The 16,949-nt window shown below is 40.4% G+C and overlaps 1 protein-coding gene across 1 annotated transcript; it reads left to right on the forward strand.

The window, feature by feature from the left end:
- The first annotated feature begins 6,270 nt into the window (after positions 1-6,270).
- gpx9 (glutathione peroxidase 9) lies at positions 6,271-15,752 on the forward strand. Its single transcript, XM_060939075.1, has 4 exons — positions 6,271-6,343; positions 11,022-11,152; positions 13,094-13,224; positions 15,695-15,752. Exons 1-4 carry the CDS (start codon positions 6,271-6,273, stop codon positions 15,750-15,752), a joined length of 393 nt encoding a protein of 130 aa, XP_060795058.1.
- The last annotated feature ends 1,197 nt before the right edge of the window (positions 15,753-16,949 follow it).

Consider the following 16,949-nt stretch of genomic DNA (forward strand, 5'->3'; position numbering starts at 1 on the left):
CAGACAACCATTCACACTCACATTCACACCTACGGTCAATTTAGAGTCACCAGTTAACCTAACCTGCATGTCTTTGGACTGTGGGGGAAACCGGAGCACCCGGAGGAAACCCACGCGGACACGGGGAGAACATGCAAACTCCGCACAGAAAGGCCCTCGCCGGCCCCGGGGCTCGAACCCAGGACCTTCTTGCTGTGAGGCGACAGCGCTAACCACTACACCACCGTGCCGCCCCAGCCTGAAAGCTATATTTATCTAATCCATATTTATGTCAATTTCTCATCGTTTGCATATTTACCGACACTAAATAATAAACATTTTTAATGAAATTTCGAAACAGTAAATTAATTTTTTTGAGTTTTTCTCCATCAAGTTTGCTTAAAGTCGCTAGATAACTGGAACTGAAGTTATGTATATTAGTAGCTAGCAAACATCAGCGCACAACTTGCAACATGACTGACCGTGATGTGCTATTTTTGTGTGATGTGGCCCGATGCAAAGCGGCGTTCCTGTTACCATCCTGAAGTTTATTCTTTTCCTAAAACAGCACGTACTGAAGAGTTCTATTACTTTTATACTCCAGAGATTTGCCAACGATTACAACTTTTAATTTGAATGACGTGATTTTTATCCATTTAAAGTGATTTAATGTTAATTTAAAGGTAGACCGCCTTTCAGATTTTAAGTGTAGGCCATAAATAGAATTTTCCCCATCACCCAATTTGTTTAGTGGACAAAAAGCTACTGAATTCCAATCACAGACTTCCAATTTTATTAGGTTTTTAAAAATAGAACAATTAATGAATTTTAGGCCATGTGGCTCAAAATTCTCTGCTATTTTTTCCTGATTCACCATGACCCGATTCAAGATACTATGTCATGCATGACATGGTGGGCTTCCCCCGTTTGCGCAAGGCATTATGGGATACAAATTTGAAACAGGAGAGAAAAATGGAGGACGTGAGTGTGCGAATGAAACGTGAAAGAGTGACGACAGTAACGGAAAGCGAGAAGAAAAGACGTTATATTATATATGAAGGAAAGGAAACGCAGGACCAAACTAATAAATATCGGCGGTCAGCGAGCACCTCGGTGTGATCAGCTGTTCATTTAGCAACAGAACGATGGAACTGTCAGTGCACACTCAAAGGGAAACCTGCGCATGCGCACACACACACGGACTTCCTCTGTCTGCTTGACTGCATGAAGCGAGCGATTTCATGCACGTTATTTGCTTTAATCCCTTCAAATTAAATAACTTCCCAGCCACAGAACAGAATGGCCTGATATTTTGTTAGATATTGCAGAAATAAACATATATCACAATGACCACATTTCAGAGCGAACTAAATTTCACCGATTTTCTGAAATCGAACGGCCGTCTTGCTTTAATGTCACAACAATGAAGACATTTTCAGATGAGTCTAAAGCAGCTTGGCCTGCTGAGCCAGGTTAAAAAAGTATCGTAACCAAATCACATCACACAACCAACTGGATAGATGTATGTTGGTTCTAGACTCCTAACTGGATAGATGTATGTTGGTTCTAGACTCCTAACTGGATAGACGTACTGGTATGTTGGTTCTAGACTCCTAACTGGATAGATGTTGTTACAACCAGCTAACCAGCGTAACACACGAATGACCAAAAAAAACCAACAGGCTCAAGTCTAGGGGATTTATTACAACTAAGGAGTTTACAATATAGGAAAATAGTAAATAAAAATAAAGACAATAACTAAATATAATAAGGGTAAATAACAGCATCAGCTGCTGGCGTGAAGGCAACCCCCTCTTGCTCCTGGTCACAGCTCCCATTTATAGTGCACAACGTGCCAGGTAGACCAATTGGAGATGGCCCACCAACAGGGAACACCTGGAAGACAATCAACAGACAAAACACAAGAAAATACGAGAGAATCTACAGCCACCTAGAGGTAGAAGAGGGACATAACAGATGTATGTTGGTTCTAGACTCCTAACTGGATAGATGTATGTTGGTTCTAGACTCCTAACTGGATAGATGTGTAGGTATCATGCCGCCATTTTGTCTCTAAGAACTACAACTCCTAGTCCTCTTCTGCGTGACCTACGTCACGCGTGGGCGGGATCATCTACGTCAGTCCGCCATGCGCGCACAAGTCCAGGCGGAAGCTCTGCTCTTTGTCTCTCGTGTCCAGATTCCAAGGAATCTAGACGCACAAAAGAGATGCTCTCAAACCCGAAAACACTTCCTTCTTGCAAGATTCACCATCCAGCGCGTTCTGTGCTTAACCACTGGCCAAGGTAAAAGTCCAGAATAGCGCGATCTTTAAACTCAACCTGAGTTACAACCAGTTTATTCGTATTAGAAGTGACGTCACGACTGCAGCCCAGGCAGTTAAAAGTTAAGAAGCGATTGAATCCTTTTTAACTCAAAAGCGCTGTGCATTTTATTCTGATCAGAGACTTTTCCTCACGAACGCTGAAGTTCGGACCAAGAATCCTCTGCTTTCCACAGGAACCACCCAAGTGCTCCGCTGGACCAGAAAGTTCTCTACGCCTCCATCACGAGCGGCTCACGTGCTCCAACGGCGAGGCCCGAAACTACAACGGCGAATATTTCTTCATATCTTGCTAAAGGCAGGATTAAGTAAGATTTTGGCATTTGGGCATAATTAAGATAGTCTTAGGAATTTGCTTTTATTGAAATAGTGTGAATTTAAACCCAGGTTTATTGTTACACTGTTAAAACATGCAGCGTGTTGATTTATTTTGTTAATCTCTCAATTGTTTTTAATAGATAGGTTGTGCATGCTTTTCCTTACTACTAACATATTTAGTTCTCTTATTATACATCTTGACCGCATTAAGATTTCAGGGGATTCAGTACTGTTATAAGCTAGTGAAATTGGCCTATGGTTGATTTCTTTTAGCACACATTAGCATCCAAAGCTAATTCCTTTGTCTTTAGCAACACGTGCTCAGTAGGCCTCACCAGGCCTAACAAACACACTTTAGCTAGGCCATAGGGCCTTTCACAAACACACTAGCAACACAAGGCTAATCTAGGCCTCCACCACGTGTAGTTAGCTACAAGAGGCTAAACACATGGTCAAGTCCTTCCCACACACACACACACACAAGCACACATTAGCAACAGAGCTAATCCTTTGTTCTATTTAGATAATATTCCTTTGTTTTAGCTCGCAACAAGCTAGGCCATACACACACACACACACACACACACACACACACACACACACACCATATCATATTTGTATATATTGATTATCCATTTTTATCTTTGTTATAATAAATCCATTTATTATCAAAGCTGTGTGTATTCATCTTGTTGGTGTTCCAATATTTCTGAAGTCCCCAATCTCTCAAAGAATTCAAAAAGGTGCATATAAGTTATGTAATATGGTAAGTGATCGTAATAATTTGGAAATATACCATAATTTAGCTGTTTGGTAATTTATTATTAAGCACCAGGATTAATGGTATGATTCACTAAATGATACATTGAACGATTCACTAAATGATTCACTGAATGATTCACTTCAAATGAGACTGATTCTATGGTATGATTCAATTCAAATGAGTCAAAGTAAACGATTCAATGGGATTGATTCATTTTAATTATTAACCTTCAAATTTAATGAGACTGATTTAATGAGATTGATCACTTAATTTCAATAATTGACTGATTGCACCCACAGATGTATGTTGGTTCTAGACTCCTAACTGGATAGATGTATGTTGGTTCTCCTCCTCTAGTATAGAGGAGGAATATAGGAGCCTGGTGAGGGACTTTGCTGTGTGGTGCAACAGGAACCATCTGCAGCTCAACACCTTGAAGACCAAGGAGCTGGTCATTGACTTTGGGAGGCCCAGACCAAGGTCACGACCAGTTCTGATCGAGGGAGTCAAGGTGGAGGCTGTGGATTCCTACAAGTACCTTGGGCTGTGGCTGGACAGCAAGCTGGACTGGACTTGCAACACCAATCACTTGTACAGGAAGGGACAGAGCAGGCTATACTTCCTGAGGAGGCTGCGGTCCTTTAACATCTGCAGGAAACTCCTGTGGCTGTTCTATCAGTCTGTGGTCGCCAGTGTCCTGTTTTACACCGTGGTGTGCTGGGGGGGCAGCACATCCAAGAAGGACACATCCAGGCTGGACAAACTGATCAGGCGGGCCGGCTCTGTGGTCGGCATATAGCCGGATTCTCTGGTGACGGTGGCAGAGAAGAGGTCTATGGACAAACTATTGAACATCATGGACGACGCCAGTCACCTGCACACCGTCATCAGCAACCAGAGGAACCTGTTCAGTGACAGAATGCTCCTTCCCAAGTGCAGGACGAACAGACTCAAAAACTCCTTTGTCTCTCACGCCATCAGACTGTACAACTCCTTTCTAGGGGGGAGGAGGGATAACAGGAGGACAGAGGATGGGAAGGAGCAGTAGCCTAGCCTGACAATAAGCAATACCGTACAATGTGCAATATAAAGCGCAATATCTCTCCTGCTTCCCCCCCACACACACTTACCCTAACCCCACTTCTCCCGCCTTCCTCTCTTCCCCATATCTTATTCTTTTTATATTTGTATATGTAAATACTTAATTTATTTTAATTTATCTAGACGTTTTTCTCTATTTCTTTTCTCTGTTTATCTGTAATGATGCTGCTGGAATCTTAATTTCCCTGAGGGAACCCGCCCAAAGGGATCAATAAAGTTTTATCTAATCTAATCTAGACCTTGACAAGTTGTAATCTAATAATACCTGTCCATTCTGTGATTAATACTCGTGTCACGGCCAGGATCTGCATACCTCTGCAAACACAGAACCCCCCCACACACAAAACAAAACAAAAAACTCAACATGTCAATTCACTGAGAGGGTTAAATTACAATGGAGGCACCTGAGTGGAACAACTGCTGAGCCATGAGTTTGTTGGTTGTGAATGAAGCTGGACTGCATGGTGGGCTCGCAGAAGATTACTTTAAAGCGAAGCAGGATATTGGAGCCACACATGGAAGATATGGCAGGCAATTCGGTTTACAACTTCACCATGGACTCGCTGGAAGGGAAACCTGTTTCTCTTGGGGTTTACAGGGGGAAAGTTCTTCTTATCGTCAATGTGGCCACCTTCTGAGGTGCCACTATCAAGGAGGTAACTGAATCTGAAGAATATACTATACTGTATGTGTGACGGTATTTCAGATATACAAGTTATTCCACGAAATCGAGTCGTACATGAGCTGATAGCTATAATCCATGCATGACAAGATTGAATGGAATAACTGTTTTATTCTATCGACATTCACTGGATTTTGAGAAACAGAACATTTTTATTTTTTGCAAATTCGATAAATTAAAAACTTTCTTTATACAAAATGTCCGACAAAATCATTTCCGCTTCGAATTTAAACAAACCGGTGAAATGACCGGAGCAATTTGTGAAAAATGCTATCATAATAAGAATTCTTGAAAAATAACAAAAAGACACATTCTTATCATCAAACACTTTTATTCCATATTTTGTTGCTTTTATTTTGTATTTTTTTTGGGTTTTTTTCCAAGTAGAGTTTTTATTTCGTCCTCGGTTGGTTCAGAAACACGCGCTGCCATTTTGTTTTTCTCTACTCTTGGTATATGAGCTGATATCCTAGTAGTAGAGTAGTCAATCAAAGCACACAATTGTTCATATCTAGTGAATGTGGATATAATAAAGTCTGATAATATTCAGGGAAGCTCAAGCAATCTTAAAAAAAAAGATATTTCATTTAATTTAAATAAATTGTATTCAGGTTTATGAAAGAACTGTGTCGTTATTGTGCAGTGAAATGATTGAAATGTGATGTCAAATGTTTGCCAAAATTCTCGTAGATCTGTATATGAATATATCAGGATACAATATTTCTAAGATTCTTCATCCACGACAAATTTAGAAGGCGTCATAGATCAGCAATTTTATCAAAAAGTACAAGAACAGATTAATGGTGAGGTATTCATGACAGCAAGCCTCAGTGAAGAGCAGTGTGTGGGGAGAAGCCACAACCTAATGGTTAGAGAAGCAGCTTTGGGATCAAAAGGTTGCCAGTTCAATTCCCTGGACTAGCAGGAATGGCTGAAGTGCCCTCAAGGCACCAAACCCCCAACTGCTCCCCAGGCTGCTCTGGGTATGTTGTATATCGCTCTGGATAAGAGCATCTGCCAAATGCCTGTAATGTAATGTGATGTGTGTTCCTGTGATTTCAGTACCATCAGCTGAATGCACTCATGGACAGGTTTGGTGGTGAGAACTTCACCATTCTGGGATTCTCATGCAATCAGTTTGGACTACAGGCACCTGGTAAGAAAAGAAACAACAACCAACACTTTGATTCAGCATGGGCCATGGAATCTGAACTAACTACTGAAATATAGTCTTGAAGATCTGCAGGATGAACCAGACCTTTGTATTTGGCTGGTGTTCTTTTGATCATTTCATCATGTTGCTCTGCTGGGCGGTACGGTGGTGTAGTGGTTAGCACTGTCGCCTCACAGCAAAAAGGTTCTGGGTTTGAGCCCAGTGGCTGATGAGGGCCTTTCTGTGTGGAGTTTGTATGTTCTCCCCGTGTCTGCATGGGTTTCCTCTGGGTGCTCCGGTTTCCCCCACAGTCCAAAGACATGCAGTCAGGCTAACTGGCAACTCTAAATTGTCCATGTGTGTGAACAGTTGTTTCCCAAACCCAGAAATGGGAGGGTTGCGGCAGGAAGGGCATCTGGCGTAAAACTATGCTCCAATTAATAATGACTTGTGGATTAATAGGGTCCACATGGACCCTGACCTGGCAACAGTGCTGGACAAGGGAGAAGAAAGTGATGATGATGATCATATTGCTCTGCTCATCAATATTCACATTACATTCTGTGTAAACTCGAAAGACTGTTGTGCATGAAACTCCCAGGAGATCAGCCATTTCTGGAATACTCATACCAACCTGTCTGGAACCTACAACCTGTCATGGTCAGTCACTGAGATCACTTTTTTTACCCCCTCATTCTGTTTCATGTCAACATTAAGTGAAGCTCTTGATCTGTATCTGCATGATTTTACACATACAGTCCCCTCTGAAAGTATTGGAATGGCAATGCCTTTTTTTTTTTTTTGCTACACATTGAAAACATTTGGGTTTGAGATTAAAGATGAATATGAGATGATCGATCAGAATTTCAGCATTCATTTCCTGATATTTACATCTAGATGTCTTAAACAACTTAGAACATGGTACCTTTGGTGGCAGACCATCCAAGTCTTTAGGTGAACAAAAGTATTGGAACACATTTGATATTTGGTTGCATATCCCTTGCTTTCAATAACTGCATCACCTAACTGTTGCATTTTTTTTTTTTTGTGATGCTTTTTCAGGCTTATAATACAACTTCTTTCAGTTGTTGTTTGTTCTGGAGTGGTTTCACCCTTCAGGAGGTGAAATGATGGTCAATTACACTCACCGGCCACTTTAATAGGAACTTGTTCTTGATTCTAAGATCCCAGTTCTTGGCTGCAGGAGTGGAACCCAATGTGGTCTTCTGCTGTTGCATGCTGAGATGCTTTTCTGCTCACCACAGTTGTAAAGAGTGATTATACGATTTATTATATCCTTCCTGGCAGCTTGAACCAACCTGACCATTTTCCTCTGACCTCTCTTATCAACAAGGCGTTTGTTTCCACCCACAGAACTGTTGCTCACTCAACTCAATGTTTTTTGTTTTTCGCACCAGTCTGTGTAAACTCTAGAGACTGTTGTGTGTGAAAACCCCAGGAGATCAGCTGTTTCTGAAATACTCAAACCGGTCCATCTGGCTCAAACCAACACCCATGCCACAGTGAAAGAAAGTCACACTTTGAGATCACAATTTTTCCCATTCTGATGTTTGAACATCGTGAACATTAACTGAAGTTCTTGATTTGTATCTGCATGATTTTATGCATCGTGCTGCTGTCACAGGATTGGCTGATTAGATAACTGCATCATAAAGTGGACTGGGAGTGTAGGTTAAGGTCTGGTGATTGACTTGGCCAGTCTACAATCTTCCACTTTTCCCCCCATGAAGTGCTTTATTGTCCTGAAGTCCTTTGTAGGCTTAACTGGTTTATTCTGCAAACACACTTGCTTTTAATAATGCTTAAATACAAATATCTGTAACAATGAAAGACTATATAACTGTAGACATTTTATGAAAACAGTGAGTGAAGAAGGAACAAAACTAAACTGGATTATAGACACAGAACTTACAGTAAAGACTAGCTGGTGAAACCTGGAAGTGAACAGACATGACTGTAATCAGTACATCACACAACTCTATAGAGGCTTTTCACCATCACGTGACCCCACGGCAGTGGTAACTAGGGCGCCATGACAGGGGGCACACTTGTAATGCTTCATTCAGACAAGTTAGTTGTTATTGAGCGATATGGGAAGGTTTTGCTGCATTTTTGAATGCGCAAATCATTTTTAATGAAACAAAGACATCAGATTTTTTTAATTTACCAAAAGTAATTCATTATCATTATCAGGGGCGGCACGGTGGTGTAGTGGTTAGCGCTGTTGCCTCACAGCAAGAAGGTCCGGGTTCGAGCCCCGTGGCCGGCGAGGGCCTTTCTGTGTGGAGTTTGCATGTTCTCCCCGTGTCCGTGTGGGTTTCCTCCAGGTGCTCCAGTTTCCCCCACAGTCCAAAGACATGCAGGTTAGGTTAACTGGTGACTCTAAATTGACCGTAGGTGTGAATGTGAGTGTGAATGGTTGTCTATGTGTCAGCCCTGTGATGACCTGGCGACTTGTCCAGGGTGTACCCCGCCTTTCGCCCGTAGTCAGCTGGGATAGGCTCCAGCTTGCCTGCGACCCTGTAGAACAGGATAAAGCGGCTAGAGATAATGAGATGAGATGAGATGAATTCATTATCGGGGAAAAAACTAGAGAAGTTTCTTAATGTAGAAGGGGGGAAAAACATTCAGCGGGACTTGGTGTTGAACGGAGAGGTCAAAAATCCAACGGCATGCTCATTTCATTTCCACAAGGTAAGAATTAAAAAAAAAAAAAAAAATCACAACTGCAGCGTGGTGCTCATTCATATACAGTGAAGTGAACATGAGCAGCACAGCAGCTCTGTGCAGCCTCACCTTCACCGAGACTTAAAGCGCATGTACATTTAGGGATCCTTTAAAGCGCATTGTGCGCGTGCTTGGGAGCCAGTTTTTATGGGAAACACCTGATGCTGATTTGAGCACAATCAGCACATGCATATAAGGACGCTGTTTTCACAGAGATTTTGCGAAGTATTCTGTCAGGTATGTGATGGTAGACGGATCTAAGTGGAGGAAGAGTGTTTATTAGCAGGTGTGATATTTACAAAAACAAAACACAAACGAAACTGAAAGCAGAGTCATAAACATGGCGAGAAACTAATGTGACAGTAATAATGATAATACTTCCCAAAGCCTCGGAGTCCTTATATGAGTGTCCTGACTGCACTCAAATCATCATCAGGTGTTTCCCATAATGACTGGCTCCCAAGTGCATGCACAACGCCCTCTGAAGGATCCCCGAATGTACTTTAAATGCACTTTAAGTCTCAGTGAAGGTGAGGCTATGCAGAGCTGCTGTGTTGAGGCTCATGTTCACTTCACTGTATAAGAATGAGCACCGTGCTGCAGTTGTCTCATCTCATCTCATTATCTCTAGCCGCTTTATCCTGTTCTACAGGGTTGCAGGCAAGCTGGAGCCTATCCCAGCTGACTACGGGCGAAAGGCGGGGTACACCCTGGACAAGTCGCCAGGTCATCACAGGGCTGACACATAGACACAGACAACCATTCACACTCACATTCACACCTACGGTCAATTTAGAGTCACCAGTTAACCTAACCTGCATGTCTTTGGACTGTGGGGGAAACCGGAGCGCCCGGAGGAAACCCACGCGGACACGGGGAGAACATGCAAACTCCGCACAGAAAGGCCCTCGCCGGCCACGGGGCTCGAACCCAGAACCTTCTTGCTGTGAGGTGACAGTGCTAACCACTACACCACCGTGCCACCCTGCTGCAGCTGTGAACTTTTTTTGTGTGTGCAAATGAACTGAGTATACTAATCTGGTTTTTGACCTCTTTGTTCGACATCAAGTCCTGCTGAATGTTTTTTCCTCATTTTTCCCTTCTACATTTAGAAATATCTCTTGTTTTTCCCCCGGATAATGAATTATTTTTGGTAAATTAAAAAAATCCGATGTCTTTGTTTCATTCAAAATGATTTGCACATCCAAAAACACTGCAAAATCTTCCCATACCGGTCAATAACAACTAACTCGGCTGAATTAACCACTCCAAGCGTGCCTCCTGTCATGGTGGCGTAGTTACTGTTGCTATGGGGTCACATGATGGTGCAAAGCCTCTATTTCAGGTTCAGAGTGATACGTAGAGTAAACGAGCACAGACAGAATGCAGGGATTAACACGAAACACTTTAACTAGAATATTAGCTCTGATCTCTGACAAAGAAATAGCATGAGAGCACATTTATGGTGTAACACAACACATTAATCTTTATTCGGTTCTCAAAACTGGGTCTTCATACCTAATTTACAAGTGCTTATAAAAATATAAATAATTTAAATTACAAATAATATAGAAATAAATGAAAATATTCTCTGGATGTGTATAGAATGGAATTATGATCAAAACCTAATAAGAGTACTGAAACTAAGAAGAGTATAATGCTGCACGATGAGTAGGAAACAAGCTGCAGGTGTTAGGACTCGGGTATGCATGCTGCTGAGGGAAGAACTGAACAAGAGGCATGCTGAGATGGAGTTTGTTCCGGACTTACATCTTTGTTCTTGCATATTTTGTAACATCTTGCATTGTCTTCGGTGAATAAATGGTAATAAAACATAAGGCACCTTTGACAGGCAGTGTAAATATCATAGAATGAATATCACAGTGGTTAAAAGCCCTGTAATTGTGTTACATCCATTTTTCTTCTTTCTCAGAGGAGAATCACGAGACTCTGGACGTCCTGCGGTGTGTCAGACCTGGCGGCGGTTTCATCCCAAAGTTCCCCATGTTCAGTAAAATCGAGGTTAATGGGCTGAATGAGGAACCACTATACTCCTTCCTGAAGGCAAGTTATTAATATTCTGAAGATGACAAGCATGTGTGTGTTTTACCTTGGAACAGAAACTGCAGTTTAATTAAAAGATACTAAAGTTTGCTGATGGATGATTAGAGTTCAATTGCTGTAGAGTTCAACTAGACATTACATACAGTGGTGCTTGAAAGTTTGTGAACCCTTTAGAATTTTCTATATTTCTGCATAAATATGACGTAAAACATCATCAGATTTTCACACAAGTCCTAAAAGTAGATAAAGAGAACCCAGTTAAACAAATGAGACAAAAATATGATACTTGGTCATTTATTTATTGAGGAAAATGATCCAATATTACATATCTGTGAGTGGCAAAAGTATGTGAACCTCTAGGATTAGCAGTTAATTTGAAGGTGAAATTAGAGTCAGGTGTTTTCAATCAATGGGATGACAATCAGGTGTGAGTTGGCACCCTGTTTTATTGAAAGAACAGGGATCTATCAAAGTCTGATCTTCACAACACATGTTTGTGGAAGTGTATCATGGCACAAACAAAGGAAATTTCTGAGGACCTCAGAAAAAGCATTGTTGATGCTCATCAGGCTGGAAAAGGTTACAAAACCATCTCTAAAGAGTTTGGACTCCACCAATCCACAGTCACACAGATTGTATACAAATGGAGGAAATTCAAGACCATTGTTACCCTCCCCAGGAGTGGTCAACCAACAAAGATCACTCCAAGAGCAAGGCGTGTAATAGTCGGCAAGGTCACAAAGGACCCCAGGGTAACTTCTAAGCAACTGAAGGCCTCTCTCACATTGGCTAATGTTAATGTTCATGAGTGCACCATCAGGAGAACACTGAACAACAATGGTGTGCATGGCAGGGTTGCAAGGAGAAAACCACTGCTCTCCAAAAAGAACATTGCTGCTCGTCTGCAGTTTGCTAAAGATCACATGGACAAGCCAGAAGGCTATTGGAAAAATGTTTTGTGGACAGATGAGATCAAAATAGAATTTTTGGTTGAAATGAGAAGCGTTATGTTTGGAGAAAGGAAAACACTGCATTCCAGCATAAGAACCTTATCCCATCTGTGAAACATGGTGGTGGTAGTATCATGGTTTGGGCCTGTTTTGCTGCATCTGGGCCAGGACGGCTTTCCATCATTGATGGAACAATGAATTCTGAATTATACCAGCGAATTCTATAGGAAAATGTCAGGACATCTGTCCATGAACTGAATCTCAAGAGAAGGTGGGTCATGCAGCAAGACAACGACCCTAAGCACACAAGTCATTCTACCAAAGAATGGTTAAAGAAGAATAAAGTGAATGTTTTGGAATGGCCAAGTCAAAGTCCTGACCTTAATCCAATGGAAATGTTGTGGAAGGACCTGAAGCGAGCAGTTCATGTGAGGAAACCCACCAACATCCCAGAGTTGAAGCTGTTCTGTATGGAGGAACGGGCTAAAATTCCTCCAAGCCGGTGTGCAGGACTGATCAACAGTTACCGCAAACGTTTAGTTGCAGTTATTGCTGCACAAGGGGGTCACACCAGATACTGAAAGCAAAGGTTCACATACTTTTGCCACTCACAGATATGCAATATTGGCTCATTTTCCTCAATAAATAAATGACCAAGTATAATATTTTTGTCTCATTTGTTTAACTGGGTTCTCTTTATCTACTTTTAAGACTTGTGTGAAAATCTGGTGATGTTTTAGATCATATTTATGCAGAAATATAGAAAATTCTAAAGGGTTCACAAACTTTCAAGTACCACTGTATTGGTTGTATCACACACTCCTATAAAGGATACACACCTTGACACCATGCAAACACACATTCACACACACACATTCACATCTGATGCAATTTTTTCCAAAGCCTATGCATGTTTTTGGGAGGTGTGTAAACAGGTAGTATTAACTAGTTAACAGAAGAGATGCCATGTTCACCTCTGAATTGTTTGCAGGAGTCTCTGCCTTCCATGAACCCTATCATTGGAGACATCAAGAGACTCTACTGGTCTCCGATTAAAGTCAATGACATCCGCTGGAACTTTGAGAAGTTTCTTGTCACTGCAGATGGGTTGCCATACAGACGGTATGAAACATACAGTTATAAACTGCTGATACTTTCAGACAATGGTCTATATCTGGCTATCAAGCGAATTTAATATTAAGTAAATCGAGTTGACCATCTGATGATGAATAGAAAACTAAAATCTGTCTGTTTTTTTGCATCAAACAACACGGCAAAAAAACATGACCTCAATTGAACGTATGTATTTCCTTTATGTTTCTCATAAAACAAATTAGAATATTAGATTAATGAGCTGCTAAGAGACTATAGATTTTCAAGTTTAAAATGAGAAATGTAATTAAAATGTCTAGAAATAGTATTAATAACCTTAAATTTATTAGTAGGCATATCAGACGCTCGCTGGCCGTGCTGTGAAAATTGTCCATGCAGACGCTCATCTAAGTTTCCAAATGTGTCATTGCTTAACTCTTGAATATTTTCTACTGTGAATACTATCATTAAAAAGCTTATAATCTCTCCTTTCCAAAGAAATTTCTCTCTTTAAGATCTGCTCTGTACTTTGGGAGTAACAGCAGGCTGAAGTCGGTACAACAGAGTAAAAACTTTGCTCTCGTGACGTCGGAAAACTGCCAGTGATTTTCTTTTGAGTCACGGGAAAGCGGTCACGCTCTCTCTCTCTCTCTTCTGATGGGTTTCTGACTGGATTACTTGTGAATATCAAATCAGATAACTTTTATAGGGATGTTCTCTCGCTCGCACTGTTTCGCAAAATGTTCTGCTAGTTTTGATGTTGATTCACAGGAGACTTTGAAGTGAGTTTTCATCGCTTTACCTACTTATTTTTCAAATCAGACTGATTCCTGTAAATAGATAACTATTTTAGAATATAACTGTAGTTGTTTTGATGAAAAATATTGAGATCTTAGTGGTCGGAATGATATTAAAAAAAAACCAGAAGTCAGAAATGCGAGTCTCAATTTCAGTTCATTTAATGTGAATTGTTTATTGGATGTGGATCAGACAGTTTTTTCGAGGTTTGCCTTGAAAGCTGTGAATATTAATCAAAATAATCATTTATATTCTTTAAGCACTACTAGGCCCTACTTTTGAGAAATACAAAGGCCTACAGAGCGTGAAGTGGGCATTAGAAATAATCTTTTATTACTTTTTTATTGAGTGTACCGATTTAATGTTTTACCTAATTAGCATAATCAATATTAATTAAATACGAATTTCCATAATTTGTTTTTAGTAATTTTTCAAACTTTGTTACGTATATAACTGTCTGTGCCTGCCAATCTCCATGTAAATATTTTGAAAAATAGAAAAAAGTTAAGAAAAAAACATTTGATCTCATTGGTTAATGAGGCCCATTCTGGACCATGTGATCCTCATACAGAATATTACGGCAGTTTTCTAAAAATTAAGCTGTTTTTTTTTCAATCTTTGATTTGTAATATCTCAAGAACGGACAAACATTTTAATTCTTTAAAAAGTTTGTTCTTCTACATTCAATTCTGAATTCAGTGAGCAGTTTCAAGCAATTTGGATTGAATTTGAATTTCCACCTGATATGCCTAGTATTAGATCATAATCTCATAATGACAGAATTCAGACACATTTGCTCTATTCAATATATTTTCAATATTTGTAATCATTTCATATGAGTTTAAGGTGAACTGAAGTAAATATATTGGTAGGTTTTATTTATCCTCATATTTAGGAATATAAATACAGTAGTGCCTGTGATTTAAATGACATTTATTTGCTCAATTGATTTTAGATTTTATATCTACAGTATAACTAGTATTTATTGAGACCACATCTGTTGCCTCATCTCATCTCATTATCTCTAGCCGCTTTATCCTGTTCTACAGGGTCGCAGGCAAGCTGGAGCCTATCCCAGCTGACTACGGGCGAAAGGCGGGGTACACCCTGGACAAGTCGCCAGGTCATCACAGGGCTGACACATAGACACAGACAACCATTCACACTCACATTCACACCTACGCTCAATTTAGAGTCACCAGTTAACCTAACCTGCATGTCTTTGGACTGTGGGGGAAACGAGAGCACCCGGAGGAAACCCACGCGGACACGGGGAGAACATGCAAACTCCACGCAGAAAGGCCCTCGCCGGCCCCGGGGCTCGAACCCAGAACCTTCTTGCTGTGAGGCGACAGCGCTAACCACTACACCACCATGCCGCCCTCTGTTGCCTCACTTCATAAAAATTAATATCTTATCTGTCATGATGCTAAAATTCCATTTTTTTTTGTCTTTTATTATAATCTTCGTTTACAGATTGACCCGAACTGGATAAATTAAAAATGAAAAAAAAGCAAACCTGCTAATTGGTGTGATGTTAATATTTATTGAAAATAATTACATAAATCTCATCAACTTTTTTTTTTTACTGTAAACCACCTCTATATTGACTCATTATCCAAATAATCTTGGATTTTTTTTTCAGTTTTCTTTTCTGGACTATTCTATTCTGACTGTTGTGTTTATTTTATGTTTTGGACAGCTATGACCCCAATCACCCTTTTGAAGAGATGGAGAGAGACGTAGCTGCGCTCCTGTAAATCCTCAGTCTGTTCCTTCTACATCTCAACCAACCTTGAGATCAGCTCCTTAAATACAACTTTATAAATAGTGAAGGGTTTCGTTATTATCTTTCATAATATAAAACCCACACGGACCATAGATCAGAACATGTTCATCTAGAGAATTATGCTTTTACTTTTGACCCTTTTACACTGTGGTAAGAGGAAGATGGTGAATCAAATGAACAGAAATGTGGATTGAAGTAAGTAAATAATTCACTTTCACTGACTATAATAGATGATAAATTTGATAGAAATCATTGAGCAGAACTGGGAAGTATAGAAAAGCATGGGGATTTAAGGCACTCAAGTCCAAATCTGGGGAAAAAAAAAGAAAATTCAGAATATATTTTGGAACAAATCTGGAAGGTGGATAGTCACTTATTTTCTACACCAATTCAGTCTCGATTTCCCTTTTCATTACACCATCTTTAAAAAAAATCCAAGAAAAGTATTGGAATGGTCTCATTTCCCCTCCCTTTCCCCCCCTGCATGCAGCATGCAACTGCAGTATATGAGTCCGCTTAGAAAAGGGAAGCTTTTATGGGTTCTTAAATTATACTTAATGGGTGCTTAACTTCCTAAAAGGATCGTGCTTGGAAGGAGTAAACATGATAGGAAAAATCTCATTTGTCGGGTTCTACATAAAACCTTTAAGATGTTCCAGAGAGGGACAACCAAAGAGTGCTTCAGAGACCCCCCACCCCCACCCAAGTGTACACATACATAATGAAAAATGAAATCAGAATAAAAGGAATTATTTTGAAATTTTTTTTAAAGATTTAAAAATAAATCGAGGAATTGTCGAGATTACAATATAAACTAAATACATAAATAAATTAAATGAGGAGTGAAGGCACATGCGATATTTATTGGAACAGAGATTGAGGGACAGTTAAGACCTCAGATATTATTGTGAAATTTATCCATAAGTAAGAAATAGGGATCTAAAGGAAGTGCACAGGGTATAGTTTGGGATGGGTTATAGCAGCGTAACCCCTCAGCCTTGCTTCGGTCCCCTCTCTCTCTGTGTGTGTGTGTGTGTGTGTGTGTGTGTGGTATAGTGGTGTGGCAATATGATGATCCCTCAGTAAATGCACTCAGGCAGCTGAGCTGGGTCTGATAGGGCTGGAGAGAGACTCGGAGCTTCAGTGTGTTCACTCAGAGAAATATCTC

The sequence above is a fragment of the Neoarius graeffei genome, chromosome 14 (assembly GCF_027579695.1).
Source record: "Neoarius graeffei isolate fNeoGra1 chromosome 14, fNeoGra1.pri, whole genome shotgun sequence".
NCBI lineage: Eukaryota > Metazoa > Chordata > Actinopteri > Siluriformes > Ariidae > Neoarius > Neoarius graeffei.